Source organism: Patagioenas fasciata, chromosome 1 (genome assembly GCF_037038585.1).
Source record: "Patagioenas fasciata isolate bPatFas1 chromosome 1, bPatFas1.hap1, whole genome shotgun sequence".
Classification (NCBI taxonomy): Eukaryota; Metazoa; Chordata; class Aves; order Columbiformes; family Columbidae; genus Patagioenas; species Patagioenas fasciata.
Window position 1 is genome coordinate 198,659,642 of NC_092520.1, and position 17,036 is coordinate 198,676,677.

General features: G+C 41.3%; 1 protein-coding gene across 1 annotated transcript in view; it reads right to left on the reverse strand.

The window, feature by feature from the left end:
- The window catches only part of GRAMD4 (GRAM domain containing 4), a 76,751-nt gene that overhangs the window by 16,314 nt on the left and 43,401 nt on the right, over nucleotides 1-17,036 (reverse strand). Inside the window, exons 4-7 of the mRNA XM_065843813.2 lie at nucleotides 10,710-10,830; nucleotides 4,415-4,476; nucleotides 2,320-2,452; nucleotides 1,824-1,849 (exon numbers count right to left, since the gene is read on the reverse strand). Coding sequence (XP_065699885.2) covers nucleotides 1,824-1,849; nucleotides 2,320-2,452; nucleotides 4,415-4,476; nucleotides 10,710-10,830 — 342 coding nt within the window. The remainder of the gene's footprint in view (nucleotides 1-1,823; nucleotides 1,850-2,319; nucleotides 2,453-4,414; nucleotides 4,477-10,709; nucleotides 10,831-17,036) is intronic.

The window sequence follows — 17,036 nt, forward strand, 5'->3', positions numbered from 1 at the left end:
AAAAGGCTTATCCAAATTAAGAAAAAAGTAAATCCATAAATGTAACTGAACAATCAGTTAAGGAATGCATTTTCAAAAACTAGTGTTATTCAAGACAAAGGTTATGTCTAAGCTTTTAAGTGTAGAAAAAATTATACATCTATGTCCTCTACAAGAGCACCCTGGATGCTGCCAGCAGTCTGTTCTGAGCCCTGTACAAAGACCCCTGCCCAGCTCATCCCACTGCAAAACAAGGCCAGCCAGCCTGGCTGGACTGCAGACACTGAGGAACAACTTGCTGCTGCTTGACCAAGTTAGCTTGAAACCAGGCTGGACCTCTCCTGGCCATGTTTCCACAGCAGTCTGTTCACTGACACGGGGACACGGGACCTTGCTGCCTCAAGAAGTTTGTTTCCCACCTTTGCAGCCCTTTGCTCTCGCTGTCACCGAACAGGAGATAAACCTGTGCCCGGAGAGGTGTCACCCTCACACACAAATGTCCACAGCCACGCAGAGACAGCACCAGGAGCTCTTCCTCAGCTCCCTAAAAACCACTTGTCCTTTACTCTTCCTGTTCCTTTAAGCTCTTTACCACTTGGGCAAACTAGCTAGGGGACACAAGAGAACAGGAGAGGACTGCTGCAAGAAGAACTTTGCTTTCTCTGCTGGAATACATCAGTGCTGCCTTCCCTGAGAAGACTGAAGACTCTGCTTGGACAGGAAGCCTCAGAAGCACCCACCCTCATTTGCAGTTTGCAGCTCACAACTTTGAAAGCTTTCCTCAACACAGGCTGTGACTTGCTGTTCCAATTTGTCTGGCTTGAAATTCAGCTATCCTTGATGCATTCCTTATGGGAAGTAATTAAACAATTAGGGCTAGATTTCCTTGAGCATCAGTGGCACAAACAAAGCAGCAGATGCAGTGGAAGGTGATGCCCAAGGCACTGGAAGAGGTCATGGACTCAAGTACTGCTCCACCATCCTACACTGAACCCACAGGGAAGGTCAACACCTGGAAACTGCTGGTGACAACAGTGGTCTTGAGGAAAAACAAGGTTTTGTGAGCTCCATGAGGACAACAGGGATCAAGCTCCCCTGGACAACAGGGATCTAGATTTTGTGGCCCAGCTAGTGGAAGTTAAGAGTGACTCAAAGCTTCAACTTAATACTGCTTTCTTTAAATCTATTCTGAGGGCAATGCGTGTCCACCACAGAGAACAGGTCACAAGTATTCTCCCAAATGAAACTAGAAGAAATACTGGTATTAGAACAAGGAGAACAAAACTGACTTTACATTAAGACTACAGACCCTGATTTCAACTTCACATTTCCCCCTACAATAATTTAATAATTCGGAGCACAAATCAGCCATTTTTTTTAAGCCAAAAATTCTGTCCTGCACAGAACTTTGGGAGGGCTTCACTACTTCGTTTAACCTGCCATCTTGCATTCTCCACCTTTCAAAATAATTTATCTGCTATCCAAGAGAAAGAAATGCAAGACATACATCATCCAACCCCTCCTTCTTGTGACAGCACAAGCAAGAGAACTACAAGAAGCTCAGGCATAAGTGTATGAACACTACTCCTTTGGCCATTGGACAAATACTCTGTTCTCATTCATTACATGTTTTAATTAACATTCCATAGGGTATCTCTGAACTCAAAATGCAATTCAAGATTAAAGGCAATACTCCAAACACTAATTCAGGATTTCAGAATAATTTCTGCTTATGAACTGGCAGAAGTATTTCAAAATGCTATATTTTAAAATGCTGCAATACTTCCAGTGGAGTCACTAAAACCTCTTTTACTTCCAGAAAATAAACACTGCTAAGTACTTACTTAATCTTCTCATATTTTCAGTCAACCTGAAAAATAATGGATAAAAGCAACTTGTTAAAGGCAGGTAGTGCACTTTCGTGTACATATGGTGCCTGAAATACTGCTCAGTTATGAAACTTGATGCAAACATCCAGTTGATTCTTGCCTGTTATGAAAAGTGTTTCTAGTAACTAACACAGCCGACCTTGCATCAGACCAAAAGTTGAAATGTAAAAGCTCTCCAGCCTAACTAAGACTTTGTCAGTTTTTGAGAGGCGTATGATGGAACCTGGTAAATAATGTAATTCTTTCTACCTCAGACAGCAAATAAACTTCAAATTTCATGTTTTGGCCAAAGAACTCACAAAGCTTTTGAGATGGTTCTGTATTTTCAGTTTCATTACTTGTTATACAAACACTTGCTTAAACCATGTAAGAGGTTGTAAAGAAAGAAAAGAGAAAAAAAAGCAGCTCATAGATAACCCAACAGTTTCTCACAATCATGTTAGAGATTTACCTTCTAGCACTAAGTGGCTCTTCTGTTTCCACTGTATTCTCTTCTGGTTGAAATCTGAAGTCCTCAACGTACTCCCCAAATTTGTCACAAAACCACTTCTGGAGTCTCGAACTGACTGTGTGACTACGCTTATCTATAAAAAAGAAGCACTAAGTATCAGGATAATAGTAGAAGACATCTTCATTCCAAGCCTGCCCCTGTTCCCGCACGCCACACATCGCTGTGAAGCAGAGTTCGTGCAGCTTTTCTGCCCTTCAGCATTACTCTTCACAAAAACTCACCCTGCAATTTTCTTCTGCTGATGCAAAGAAACCCTGACTGCACCAGAAGGGTAAAATAAGACTGAAGGTGACTCCTGCTTTGCTCTTAAGAATAGCACAGGGAAGCATCTTATTAACAGAAGTACACAGATTACTTAAACATCCTAACAAACAAGAAATTTGAAGAAACACTGTAAAAATGTTTTCTGGTTTAAGAGGTTCCCATAAACAAAAAAAAAGGGACATAAATCTCAGTGCTCCTATTGTGCTGAAGGGTCACCTTGAGAAAAGCCAGAATAAAGCAAAACACTCCTGAGCAGGGTGCAGGACACCACCGTGCAGCCACACAGACTGGACAGGAAAAGGAGCTGGAAACTGGAGTAAGATTCTGCAAGAGGCATTTTTACTACCACTGTTCAACCATTTTTAGGCTGTAAAGATGTGTGTGTATCTCTGTGTGTGTGTGTGTGTAATGCGCACTTCCTTTTTTCTAAAGCCAGGCTACAGAAATAATGCTGCATATGCGACTTTTTATATATGGAATATAAAGTCATAATACTGCCTGGAAAGTCTTATATGGCAAAGGAACACAGTGATGCACGCTTTCTGTATGTCAGTTCCAGTGGAAAAACATAACAAATATATGGGTATATGGAAGTAATATAAGGGTAAAAGCCTTAAGGTAGCGCAGGTGAGAACAAAACAATCACCTTCTGCTTTACCTGTAACTCAGAAGATCCCTGTCTAGAAGGAAAAGACTGACTGTTCTTTGGAACGGTAGGTCACAAAGAGGACACAGTCACAACTATTCCAGGATCGCACTTCAGTACAGAACTCCACAAAATTAAGATATGATTAAACAGAGGCATGAAAGATTCATCAGCCAACTACAACAGCCAAAATGGTGCTTTTAAGCACATGAGAAAAAGCAACTGGGGCTCAAAAAACAGAATCAAACTATTAATGAATGGCAGTAAAACCTAGGAAAAAAAAGGAATTTAGTGGCAGTTTACAGCTGAAATAACACTTATGTTTGAAAATAAAAAAATATGAAGGCACTTCCCACACAGTAATACTTCAAATAGTACTGAGAAAGAAATTTTCAGTGGACAAGACAGAAAAAAATGGCAGGTTGTAGTTCATATAACAGAACAAATTGACATTATGGGAGTACAGGAGGAACAACTTCAAATTTCATCTGCAGATTTAAAAGTCTGAGTGGTTGTCTCAATCAAGAGGTGCAGGGAGGAAAGCTTAAGTGTACTGAAAGACTGAGAGTCTGCCTGTTGCCTTAGTTCTTTCAGAAATCACTATATTATTGAATTCATAATAAGCAGCAGCTTGATAAATGTAGACGACAGTGAAGGTATCCAAGAAAACAAGTAACTCTTACGCTTATTCTTTCTCCAGAACATATTTTCTTTTAAAAAAAGGAAGCAGTATTACAGTTAATGACATAAAAGAGCTTTTGCAGTTGAGAACAAAACAGAACACCTTTTCTATGTATTACGCCTGTTTTCTGGTACGCTCAGGATCAACAAAGCACTCACGAATTATGATATCAGGTAACAGGTGGCATTACACTCCTAAACATTTTAAGATACAGAAGAAATTCCTTGCTCAGGTGTGTAAAGTCAACTACAAAAAGTAAAAGCAGAATCATGTACAGAGAGGTAAGCAGCTGCTCAAATGGTCTTTCCCAGTCGGCTTCTTCAGAAGTCTTGTTTAAGGACTCAGCAAGTTTTTCAGCAAGGTTTGATCTTCTCAAAAACAAACGGAAGGGGTAAAAAATTCTGACTGAACCATAACGCTAGTAGAGATCTGACCAAGATTACCTGTCCCATTGGCTTGTGTCTGTGGCTTGGCAGGTTGCTGAACTGCAGGTGCCTCTTCTGTCCTACAAAGAAAATGGAAACAAAGTGAAATGCTACAGATGAAGAATTTTTTTCCCTTTGAGGTAAAGGGAGCACTGGTACTGCCATGGTTTCCATAGATGAGATAATACAATCACGACAAGAGAAAAATCCAACTTATGCCCTTTCGCAATATTCAAAATATTCACTGCACATTGCACTTCGGATCCAGGGAAATACACCCACCGGGAAGAGGGGCGCGGTTTAGCCATTTCCCATCACGGACAGCTCCATTTCATCTTACAGCTACTAAATAATTTAATATTAAATTTGTTGCATTGCTTATGCCTTTGTGCTGTATATTCACTGCAATGCCTGCCAGGAAAACTCTTCAGAGCCCTGACTTTTCCCACAGTATCAAATGAAAAGGGATTCCATATAGCAAGTTGATAACCACAATACTAGAACAAAACCATGCATGAACCTTGAATTCTGCCATCATCACTAGAGTCAAACACCACTCGGCTTCACAGTGAGTGGAACAGGTCTCAAGAATCACTTAAAACGTTACGGTGTAAGCTCTTGAAATGCATAGATACCAACCAATTTTAAAAATATCCTTTGTAAAATTTAAATAACGGTCTGAAAAACTGAGAGAAAAATGTTCTAAAAATATATGGCAAGTAGCAGGCATCACTGGTCTCATCTTTCAAAACAAGTCAAGAATAATATTCTCATCCATTAAAAGTGTACAGTTTCTAGAGAACACAATTGCTTTTGCCATTCTGCACATGTGCAAGGCTTCAAATTATATTTGCACCATCCACAGCCTCCGGCTGTCTTGAGAACACCTCGGGCTTCAGTCCAAAAGTCTTCAGCCATCCATGTAGATATTCTACAGAAAAATTTCTCTAACAAGGCAGCAGCTTTGACAACATAACACCAGCCACAGCAAGCTTTACTTGACAGGGAGTTGTATGACTGAAAAGATTACTGCTTGGAACAAAAACATGACGGCCATGCAATTTCATTATCACTCATTTATCTGACAACGTAGGTGCTTTCAGATGTTGCTTTCATCTTCTGTTCCTCGGGAAAGGAACCAAGTGGGACACTGGTCAGCAAATGGAGAGCAGGAAGAGGGATCTCACTGTACTGCGCAGATCGTGTCAATATAGATGGATGTATAGTTCTCGCTCTTGCTGTTCCTCTAGAAAATACATCAGGGAACGATCTCGCTGTACTGGCTGCACATGGAAAAGGCCATAATGAATTTGTGCAGTCTGAACTAGTATGACAGAGAAATACAGAACTAATTACCTCCCTTCCTTCCTAAGCACTCCCATGGCTAATGAGCTTTCCACATCCTCATTCATTTCTAAAAGGAACATTTAGAAATAATTTACTGATTTAAAATTATAACTGGATATCCATCAGTGTGCAGTAGCCAAATTAAATGGTTTCTACTTTCAAAGCCACTTGCTGCCATGCCTCTTCAGGACTTATCCAGGCGTCTTCTGTATCGGCAGCAACTCTGCTTTTCAAAAGCCACCTGAAATGCCACCAGTTTATTTTTTCTAGCTAAACTTTAACTTCAGTTTCTGTGCTTTTTTCCCCCTCAGCTTCTATACAAACCACGGGTTCCCCACCTAAAACCTCCTCCTCTCTTACACTTTCCCCCACATCCTTGCATCTCCTCCATTTCCAGCTCTGCCTCTCTGAAGACAGACAGCAATTAATGTGATCAAATTTGTACAAACTATCATATAGCATTGTCTTATTCTCCTCTATCATCAGGTCAGACGGTTATACCATATAGGTGGGCATTTTCATCCTCAATCTGTCACTGCCACCATATTTCATTGAAGCTGAAGACACATGTTGGAAGAAAGGAGGCAATCATCCTTCAACAGGTTGACACAGGCAGGAGCCCGTTGCTCAACTCACTCCAGTTGTGTGAAGGTGCTGGGAGGGTGTCACACCTGAACAGCTCCAGTGACAGAGCCGAGACGGGATCCCACCACCACCAGAGCCTTCAGGCTGGGTCTTCCTTTGACATGCTGGGATTTATTTTCAGAAGCAGCACAGCATCATTACTCCCTGTGTGTCTCGGGACAAAATCCAAAAAGTCTCATCAAGCAGCAGCTCTGGATAGCAGTCTCACTGGGCTCCATCAGGGGCACATAACGGTTTGGCTTTGGCCCTTCTTGGTGCTTCTCTGTTTCATATTTTGGCAATGTCTTACTTGCCATCTGCCTGTTACTCCTTCCCTGTGAAGAACCTGACCTTTACGAATCATCAGGTTAATGACAACTCATTACTGCATCTGTGAATCAGGTTATAATTAGCCACTTCAGACAGATTCGGGCCAGGAAGCTCAGAATTCATTGTTTAGGCTTGCACACCCACTGAGAAGCTCAATCCCAAAATGAGGTCACGTTGAACCAGCCAATACATCAAGACCACTGACAGAGGCGAGGAATTACCTTTCCTACTGCTTCTGAACCACTCTTCATGCTAGAGATCAGCTAAAAGGCTGGTGAACATAAATGGTCCCCAGAACAATACAAAAGGTTTTTCCTAAGCACATCCCTTAACTGCAGCCTGCACCACAGAAAACAAGCTGCATGAATTCCTCTGGGACCAGGCTTTCCATCCAACAAATGGTGTGTGATTGGTAACACCAATAGATGCCCAACCTGAGGTTGGGTCATGCTTATGCAACTAGAGACTATGCCCATTTAAAAGCACAGGCTGATTAAAACAGATAAGAGCAACTACAGCTGATGGAGAAGACAAACATGAACGTGCCAGTTTTAATGTTTTTAATATATACCCAAGTCAGGGAAGCAGGACTGTTAGAGCTGTCCATGATTAGCAGACGTGTAGCATTCAAAAACGACCAGCACACACTGATGCAACGTCCACTCAACGTTGCCCCACAGAATAGTGCCAAAGGATTATTTCTGCAGCGGCAAGTATGACACAAAAGTTAAGGGAGCCTTGACGTTGAGGGTCATTTACCTTAGCTAAACATTTTGGGTTTGTGCATCTTTGGCCGTGAACACAGTCACGAGCTGAGGCACCTGCGAATCCACAGACTCTCCTCAGCCAAGTGTGTGAAGATGGGACTCAGTGAACACAACAAACCAAAAAAAACCAAACTCTTGACAGGAGTGACTTCACCTGTCACCAAATCTAATAAGTTAAAAATAAAGGCACCCACCAAGTTCAGCCAACTGGGTAATGTCAGCAATCCCACATGTACGTCAGCAATCCCAGCACAGCAGTTCAGGCAAGAACCTTTTAAGTCAGGTCTCAGGTTCACACTACCTGTGCAGAGTCCCAGCCCGACAGGGATCCTTCCCGCAGGGAACGCCTCCAGCCTCCAGACCGACAAATTCCGCCACGCGCAAAACTTCGCATGTGTGAAGACACCGTCATTTAACAAGAGGCCAGGAAGAGTTATCCAGGATAAGTGGTACAGAAGGAATAGTGGCTTATGCAGAAGCATTGCCTATTTTCTCCTCTTAAAAATAGCTCACAATGATACTAATAAAAAAGTTTGCATAAAACACAGCCTGTTGGTAAACGCTGTTGCAAAACTACTTTTTTTGTTTCTTTTCTGTGTGATAGAGCTAGCTCACAATCTATAAAATAAGGCCGTAACCACCCACAATTTACACTAAAGAAGCACTGCTCACACAGACTATTTCACACTATTTCTGCATTGTTCCATTAGCAAAATGTCATAAGCTTCAGCTGTTGTACCAAATGCTGGGCTGTCCCAAAGCGCGTTTATGGAAAACTTCAGCTGAGGCCACCATGCCTCTGAATACTCGGACAATGAACCCTATGACAAACAAAACCACTATACATCCTCTTCTTCCACTCCTCCCTCCTCCCTGGGAACAATTCAAGGAAAGAAGCCCATGTTCTTCACTAAAACAAGCAAACGAAAAAAAATCTAGATTTTTAGCTCACTGTTTTATCTTTGGTGAACACTCTGCAGCATGTATTTACATAGCTATAGGTATTGATCTACTTCACACGTACTTTTGAATGCCGCAACTATTAAAATAATTTCTTCCTTCTTATAATACATCATAGCGTGATTTGGTTTTCATTAGCAGTTCACTTCTGTAAGCAAAAAGAATAGTATATGCCAACATGTTTATATGAATATCTATTTAGACATCTTATGAAAAATTAGGTAACTGAGAAGCAGGACAAACTTGGTTTTGTTGACATAAGCAGAGATGACTTTCTGCAGTAACTTGCTTAATAAAATTAACTTTCCATCAGGCATAAATTTGGCCTATTATGCATTTGTGTCAGCCAACACTTGGTCTGTAGTCCTAATAAAAATATTTCAAAACACATACAGCGAAGTGCAAAAAGTTAAAAAGAATTACAGACAATGGAGCACAAGGGAAAACCATAGGCAAACCAATTTTTCTTCTAGGTAAAAACTAGGAAAATCATCTTATATACACCTGACTGTCCCAAATAGGTTGGAACTAGCAAGACTAGTTAGAAAAGAGTTGGATAAAGTGGATAATTGGCTGAAGGTAATCCCCCAGTGCAATAACCAAGCTAAAGGGCCTAGTGTAATCCTTAGGATACCTAAATGGGAATACAGGGTTGGAGCAGACAGCTCATGCTACCTTAATTTAGCAATGGCACACCTGCTAGAGATTTGCTGTTGTCCACAATCCAACAAGACACAGATGTTAGCACTAATATTGATAAACAAAGACCTTCAAACTCTTTTTTCTACAAAACACATGTACTCATAAGTCATAGTGGGCCATATCAGATCCTGGACCATCCTCACTACTCTGAAATAGAGCAGGATGATGGGTGCTTTCCTGCAGAGGAAGGCAGCTCCTCATCCTCCTCCAGGACCCCCAGCAATAATGGGATCACTCTCCCGATTCTCTGGAGCGTGACCTGGAGCCCAGGCACCAGGGAAGGTTTAGACTGAACATTAGGAAAAAACTGTTCACTGAAAGGGTTATCAAGCATTGGAACAGGCTGCCCAGGGAAGTGGTGGAGTCACCATCCCTGAAAAGATTTAAAAGATGTGTAGACATGGTGCTTAGGGACATGGTTTATTTGTGAACTTTGCAGTGTTAGGTTAACAGTTGGACTTGATGGACTTAAAGGTCTTTTCCAACCTAAATGATTCTATAGGAATAGGAGGCAAACAGACCACAGAAAGTAACCAGGCTCACATTTCCTGTAAATGGCTCCTATTTCCATTGCTACAGAATACCAGTGGACACAGACTGCTGGCCTCACCAGAAAGACATTTCTATACCCAGGATGAGTACAAAAGGAAGCAGCAGGCTGGAAAGAGTTTGTATAGCATTGGGAAACCTCATATCCATGCAAAAACATTTGCCTGTTCATTCTTGCTTGTCACCTCTAAGTAACTGGCAGTGCTTATCACGTGTGATTACCAACTTAGCCTGCACTATCGCCTGATGACAGCAGTTGATGGTGAACCATAGATCCTACTGCTCAGCCAAGTAATCTTAGCTACTGCTGAGGAAGATAACACAGGCAGCTGCATATGCAAGGGGTCTCGACCAACAAGGCCACCAAGCAACTACTATGATCTTAAGATCTGAAGTCCATGCGTCTTAGGCAGACTAAGGACAGACGACATCAAATGTGATGCTTTGCATCATTAAGGTGGGTGTCCTCAAGGCTGAAAGGACTCAAGGATATAAGGAGACATGTTTTCATTCATTGTTGCAGTGACAAGGAAGGTTCAAGCTCCAGTCACACGCACGCATTTCAGGTTGTGCTGTGGTACTGGGATGTCTTTGCTGCTGCTAGAACAGGAGTAACAAGGACTGGGCAATCTGGAGATGGCACAGGTTTTGAAGAGGCAAAAGCACATGCAATGGCATGACAAAGGTTCTGGCACACAGTGCATGCTGACAGCTCCAGGTAGGGGAGATCCCTGAGAGAAGGCATCAGAGAAGCTGAAACTCAGAATATCCCAACTAGACAAGTGGCAAGACATCTCTGCAGCTGGGGCACTATGTGATGGTTAAGTAATTCCAGTGGACATCAGTGTACAAGATGTACTTTAACAGGAAAACACAGAGTGCTTCTTTCTCTGTGAGCTACTAATTTATTTTAAGAGAGCCTAGACTGGAAATGGAGGCTTTCACCAGAACTCAGAGACAGTCAGAGATCTCAAGTGGCTTTCATATTTACAGTGAAGATATTTACCTTACCTTGCTTTAGATATTTCTCTTACCTTGCTTTAAGTACTTCATTGACTCTTTGTTCTAGTTCTAATCTCCTCTGCCGTTCCTTTTCTAGCTCCTGCCTTAACGTTTCAGCATTTGTTTCTTCTCTCAGCTTCCTGAGCTCCTCCTCTATTAATAAAGGGAGAAGAAAAAGATTTAGTTACCCTGAAGTATTTCTATTAAAAAATTAAAACCTAATTATGACAGACTAGGTGGGTTTTTTTAATCTGTGCTATACCGAATATATTCACCACAAAAAAACAAGTAATCAAAGGCTAGAAAGACTTCATAAAAGCACACAACCGTATCATGTACAAAATACTTAGTTACAACTGTCGAGGAGTAGAGAAAAAACAACTTTAAAGTTTTCTTTTCAAGATGCAATGTATCAAAACTAAGCCCTTGGTACAAACTACATTTATCTAAATAAAATGTGATGCACTCTTCCTTCCCCAAAGAAATAATCAGCAGGAAAGGTTGTAAACCACCACACAAAGAGGTACTCACACAGTTATATGATGCCATATAACCCTCTATCCATCAATTTCTGGCACCCCTGTATTTTTATAAAGTCAATTGGCCTCACTACAGACCTGAGTATTTTATAGTTTTAAGACGGGGTTATTAGACAAGGACCTAAGTTCAGATTTTTACCCCTTTCCAAGATAACAGTGTGCCCTACTAATTCCCATGCAATAATTTATATACATACACACACATATATTTACTTACACAAACACATATACACACTCTCACAAGTTTTTTCATGAGAACTTAGTATCAACTATGCATGAGACTTTCTTTCTGGTTAACTAGCCTTGCTTTTTTGTCATTGGCAATACCCTTGTTCCTGACCTTATTTTACTCTAGAGATACAATGGGGTTACTATCACTGATCACTTTTCGTAGATATGTATATGAGAGACACGACAAAAATAAGATTGGGAGCCTCTTTTTTTTATTGTAGGGTTTTGTTTGTTTGTTTTCTGAAGTTCTCTACATTTTGGTCTCTGGGCTGGTTTTTAAGCTCAATCTTTACAATAAATAGTATAACAGCAGGTGTATTTCAAGCTTAAAGCAAACCAGAAAAGAAAATAATAGCCAATTCCACTATCAATGCAGACACAGGGGTTCAGGCTTTATGTCATTTTACAAGATTACTATTTTATATTCTACCCTCCAGCAATCTCTTCCATTTCTTTTCATATATTGCCTTGTAAATCTTTGATAATCAGACAGTTAATATCTGAGGCTCTCTGACACCGATCATTAAGTGTTTTCAGGAGGTCTGAAGCCCTAGTGCAAATATCCAGAAGAACTGATAAACTGTCACCCTTGTGCCGTCTCTCTGATCATTTTATCCACTGTGCACGTTAGGTGGTGGTAGATTATTCGTATTCCTGCAGCACTAAGAGGTTTTGAGCACAGAATTAGGAGAGATGGAAAAAAGATACATGAATCAAGAGGACAGCTTCCACCATGAGGTTACAGGCTGAACTCCACCAAAGTGAACCGACTGCCATCATCTCACAACTGATGCTGCGTTAGCAACCCCAGAACGAAGAGTTGGAACACAGAGACAAAGTTACCCTCCAGCAACTAACACTATTCCCAACGGTAGGGTAGGGAACTTTCACTGTTGCAACAGGTATTGTCTCTCCTGTAAATAAATGGAAAGATATGGACGTAAGGGCATACCCATACGTGCAGTTGTTCCTAATTACGTGTCCACAAAGAATTTAAATCCAACAAGAAAACTATGTTTATAATGAGCTTACCCTACTTTCAGGGGTTTGCCTTGTTCCAGAACAAAAGCACGCACACAGCTGAGGGGAAACATCTGTTGCACTTCAAATGCACTGGAGCTTGTGCAATATCATGAAGATATCACAAAGCGTTCGAAAGCTTCATTGGGATGTTATCTTCTCAAGACCATTAAAGGGAAAAAATTCTTCTTTAAGCACTTTTTTTTTTCTAAAAGGGAAGTGACTATTCATTGTGAATACACAAGAAAACCACAAGTAACGTAAACTAACATCAATGCCCCCGAGAGCCTACTCAGATCTTCCAGCTCCCTTAATTCCAGTTGTTCTCATTGCACTACATCTTGTTCTATCAAAATCAAAACAAAACCCCCATAAGTTTGAACACTAGGAGGACAAGAAGTGCCACAGATGCAGAATTTATTTATGCAAAGAGGCACAGTTAAAAGGTTGACAACAAATGAGACAGAACTCGTATAAAATAAAAATAACTTCATCTCATCGTTAAGGATTGTCACGGTTTTACGTTTCATGGCATTTCCTAACTTTGAAGTACACAGCTTTGCAATTTAAATCCACCCCACTACAACTGCTCCGGCCCCTCCAACTCTTAAAGTGTTTGTTGCTACTTTGGCAGCAGTGTGGTCTGGCATTGTAAAACCCCTGTGTTTGGTTAAATACATTTGCTAAGCAACGGAAACCACGGATGGGGGGCGGGGGAAAGAAGAAGCGTTCTTCCTTGCTCTCTCCCCTGAAATAATCTGCAATTTGGCCAAGCTGAACTGAATCTAGAGAGGACATTTCTCCAGCCCTGAGGGGTCCCTTCTGCAGAACAAGTGAGGTTGGCTACAAAGAACAGTGGTCACAGATCCTTGAAAAGAGCTTGTAAGACCATTTCACCATGGTGTCTATCACCTGAGCTTTACAGACGAATATCCTCCTTGGCGATGAGAGCAGAGTGCTCCTTAGATTTCATCTTCACACAGTCAAAATTCAAACATCCTCCCCTCCACACTCACACAAAAGAGTCAAACATAAAAGGTCAAGCTTCAGGTCCAAGATTAACCAGCTTCCCTGATTTCCCTCCCAGGTATATCAATCTCGGCTTCCTATCTCCCACTGGGCAAGAAACTTTGAAGTATTACAAGAGGTTCACTGCACATCTTAACTGGACGTGCAGGTGATGTGGCAGCCATAAAGGTGACCTGGTTAGAAGGGGAAAATTACTGAACAGAAGAAAACGTCTGCTGAAATGCTGACAGAGACAATGCCCACCAGTCTGAGAACCAGAAGCACCTCAGAAGTACACAGCTGGGTACCTAGAAATCAGAGACATCCTGCGATAACATTGATAAGCACAAAACCAAGGAACTGTAACAGCAACTTACCAACTGAAAAGGTGAAAAATAGACTGGAGAAAGGAGAAAACATCCTAAGAAAGAAGGAATTGGTAAATGACTCTGGCTATTTTATCTGCAAGAAAAGGAAAACAGCCTGGAAAAATAAAACATCAACATCTATTGGCTATTCCAGGTGAAAAACAGAAATTAACAGCATCTATTGGTTGCTGAAGTAGTGGTATCTCATGTCTTCTTATTTCTTTATGATAAAAAAACAACTTAATTTTTATCCAAAATGAAGCTTCTCTCTGTGAGAACTTCCTGTGCAGCACATACTTTTCCCTTCTGAAATAGATTAAACTGTCTGCACAAACTGTCCAATAGATCTTGAACCCTTGTTGGGGCAGGTTTGGTTTGTCCTCCCATTTCTGGTATGGTTGGATCCCCTGTGGGATCAGTTTGTCCTCCCCTCTGGGATGATTTGGCAACTCTTCAGATCTGTCTAATAAGCTTGATACTGATATTACTGTGAACATATAAATACATGTGCATGTGCAGTAATCTATCATAAATATTTCTGCTGCTATATTACTAGTTTGCTTCACTAGTGATAAGTTTGTAGTAGCCTGTAATAATATACAACTACTTGATTGCTGCCAATAATTTATAACAGTTTTATATACAGATATTTTCTTTCACATATATATTCACTTTACCAGTCACAGGTAGAGTTGCTAGTGGGGATTTTTGAGGTATTGGGGGAAAGGAATGTTTTGATAAAAAGTTCTTAAATAGCACAGCATCTAGTTCAGGTGAGACTGAGCAGTATCTGAGTGGTATTTAGAACAGAGGGATGATACACCAGGCTGGGCAAGCCCGGCAGCACGTTGGGTTTCTAATTCAATACTGCATGTGCAGTAAATCGGATGTTTCCCTTAATACGGGGATTGGAGGTGGATTAGGGAGTCTCCTAGCAGCTGTTTTACATAATAGCATTCCTCCACAGGCCTACAGGTATGCTGCAAAATCCCCTCTTGGGACAAAGTGATGAAAAAAACAATATCTTTCAGAATATAGCTACAAACTGCAGACCATTGTTTCCGGCTACCAAATCAGCTCAGCGTTAAATCTAAGGAAGATATGAGTTGAAAACTATAAATGCCAAAAAGCATACATGCACTCTGTCATATTTACATGGGGAAACACCAGTGCTTAACATGACAAAAATAACCCTTCTACATCTATGTTAATTATGGCAAATCTCCCTACCACCCTTTGAACATAACCAGAGTCCAAACATGTTGTTTAATTGATACTAAACACACCATCCCAACCACACACCATCAAACTGGATCTTGCCAGCCACAACGACACAGGGAGTCTTCTCCAGCACAGGCAACTTCTACCCTTGCCAGACTCCCAAGTCCTACAGAAAGCTAACATTTTAACTTTGTCCCAGCTAAACAACATTACTAGCAAGATGTCTGGAGTCTGAAAACATGTCTGTTTTCATAATCGCAGACACTGAAGATCTTCCAGTCTTTATCTTAAACACCAGCAGCAAATGGCAGTGCTGTGAGAGACACGGAACGGCTCCACCACTTGACTGTCCAACCCTTCCTCTGTCTTCTGTGGACAGGTAGTCGCTTCCCAAACAGACACAAGTCGTTTTCTTCACAGCTCTTCCCGTGCTGGACAACAAGTAGCCTGGAGAGTCATCCCAGCTGACAGGCAGCAGTGGGAAGAGGGTGGGAGATGCAGTCCAGCTCTGGCATTGTCTGATGACAGGTTTAGAAGCTCCTTCCTACTATAACAATACCAGATACTATTACCAAAATGATACAGTACAACACTCTAAACTGACCGCATTTTAAGCAAGAGTTTTTCATGATGTTTTTTCTGGACACTGTCCTCACTTTCTTCGCCAAAAAAGTAGGAATCCACATTATTTTGACTTTAGGTCCAGCAACCCTTTTACACCAACAGACTGAAGTCAGCTTATGTTCTCACTCTGTTTTTTTTATTTTTCTATGCCCTTTAATTCAGAAAAGCCATGAGTGAACTTGGCAAGGCATAAAGATGGGTTGCAGCATCACTGATCCCTCTTTGGCCAAGTGCTTCCTTGGAATCTGTTTGGTAATTATGTTTTATGTGGACTCAATACCACACCATTTAGTTTTGAAAAATAACTAGATTAAGGAAAGGTCCTGTTAAACCGAAGGCAGACACTCTCAGACTCTGCCTAACTCAGAAGCGGTTCTTTCTGACAACTCAGGCACAAAGATGAGAATAATTCTTTTTCTCTTTATCTTGCTTATTTTATGAAGCAACATTGAGGAGGCTAAGCATCACGTACAAACCTTTAGCAGCTACATCACATGAAATGGAAGAGGCACTGAGCCCAGCATCCCATGTGGTGCTGGTCAGGAAGAGCACAAGCAGAGGGACTTGTGGTGGTCCCCTCTGAGCACCACCAGCCTGCGGCACAGGGGCTGCCTCTGTACCGTGCCAAGGAGCGGAACGGCCGCCCTGTTACAGCATCTCTGACACTACTACACAAAAACTATTCCCAATACATCGCAACTACAGTTACGTCTTTCTAAGAGCACAGTTTAAGGTGGCAGTGAAAGCATTAGCTACTTAGAAGGAACAGAGCCATCTCCAAGCCCTGATTCACCTCCGTAACCTTCGGCAGTCAGTGTCGTAGTGAAATTTCCCACAGCAAGAGAACTTCTGTCACACTTGTATCAAACAACTGATTTATTCTGTGGTGCCAGTCCTAAGCGAGCAAAGAAACCCCTGCACGGAAAAACTAAAATCAGTGCAAAAAGACAACACCAAACCACTCCAAATCCAACACCTCTACTGCTATATAGGGATCAAAAGGAGTTGTCCTCACATTCAACTAATCTTCAGTGAACTCTCATTCCTCCTTCCTCAAAAACTTACTTTCTTATTGTTCAAAAAGACTCATCATGAACTACTTTATCTTTAGTTCATCTTCGCTCAGCTACATTGTGTGAAAGAAAATAATACTAAAAACATGCGAAGATTTTTTAACCCAGCCACTCTATGGATGGGAACAAAATGTAAGACATCCAAATGCTAATCAGGTAAGGAGAAAAAAAAGAAAAAAAGTCAGCAAAGAAGGAAAACTAAAGGAAGGACTATTCATGGGGTTTTTTGCATTTGAGAACACCTTGCTTTGTCAATTTAATGGTTTTCCCTTGTG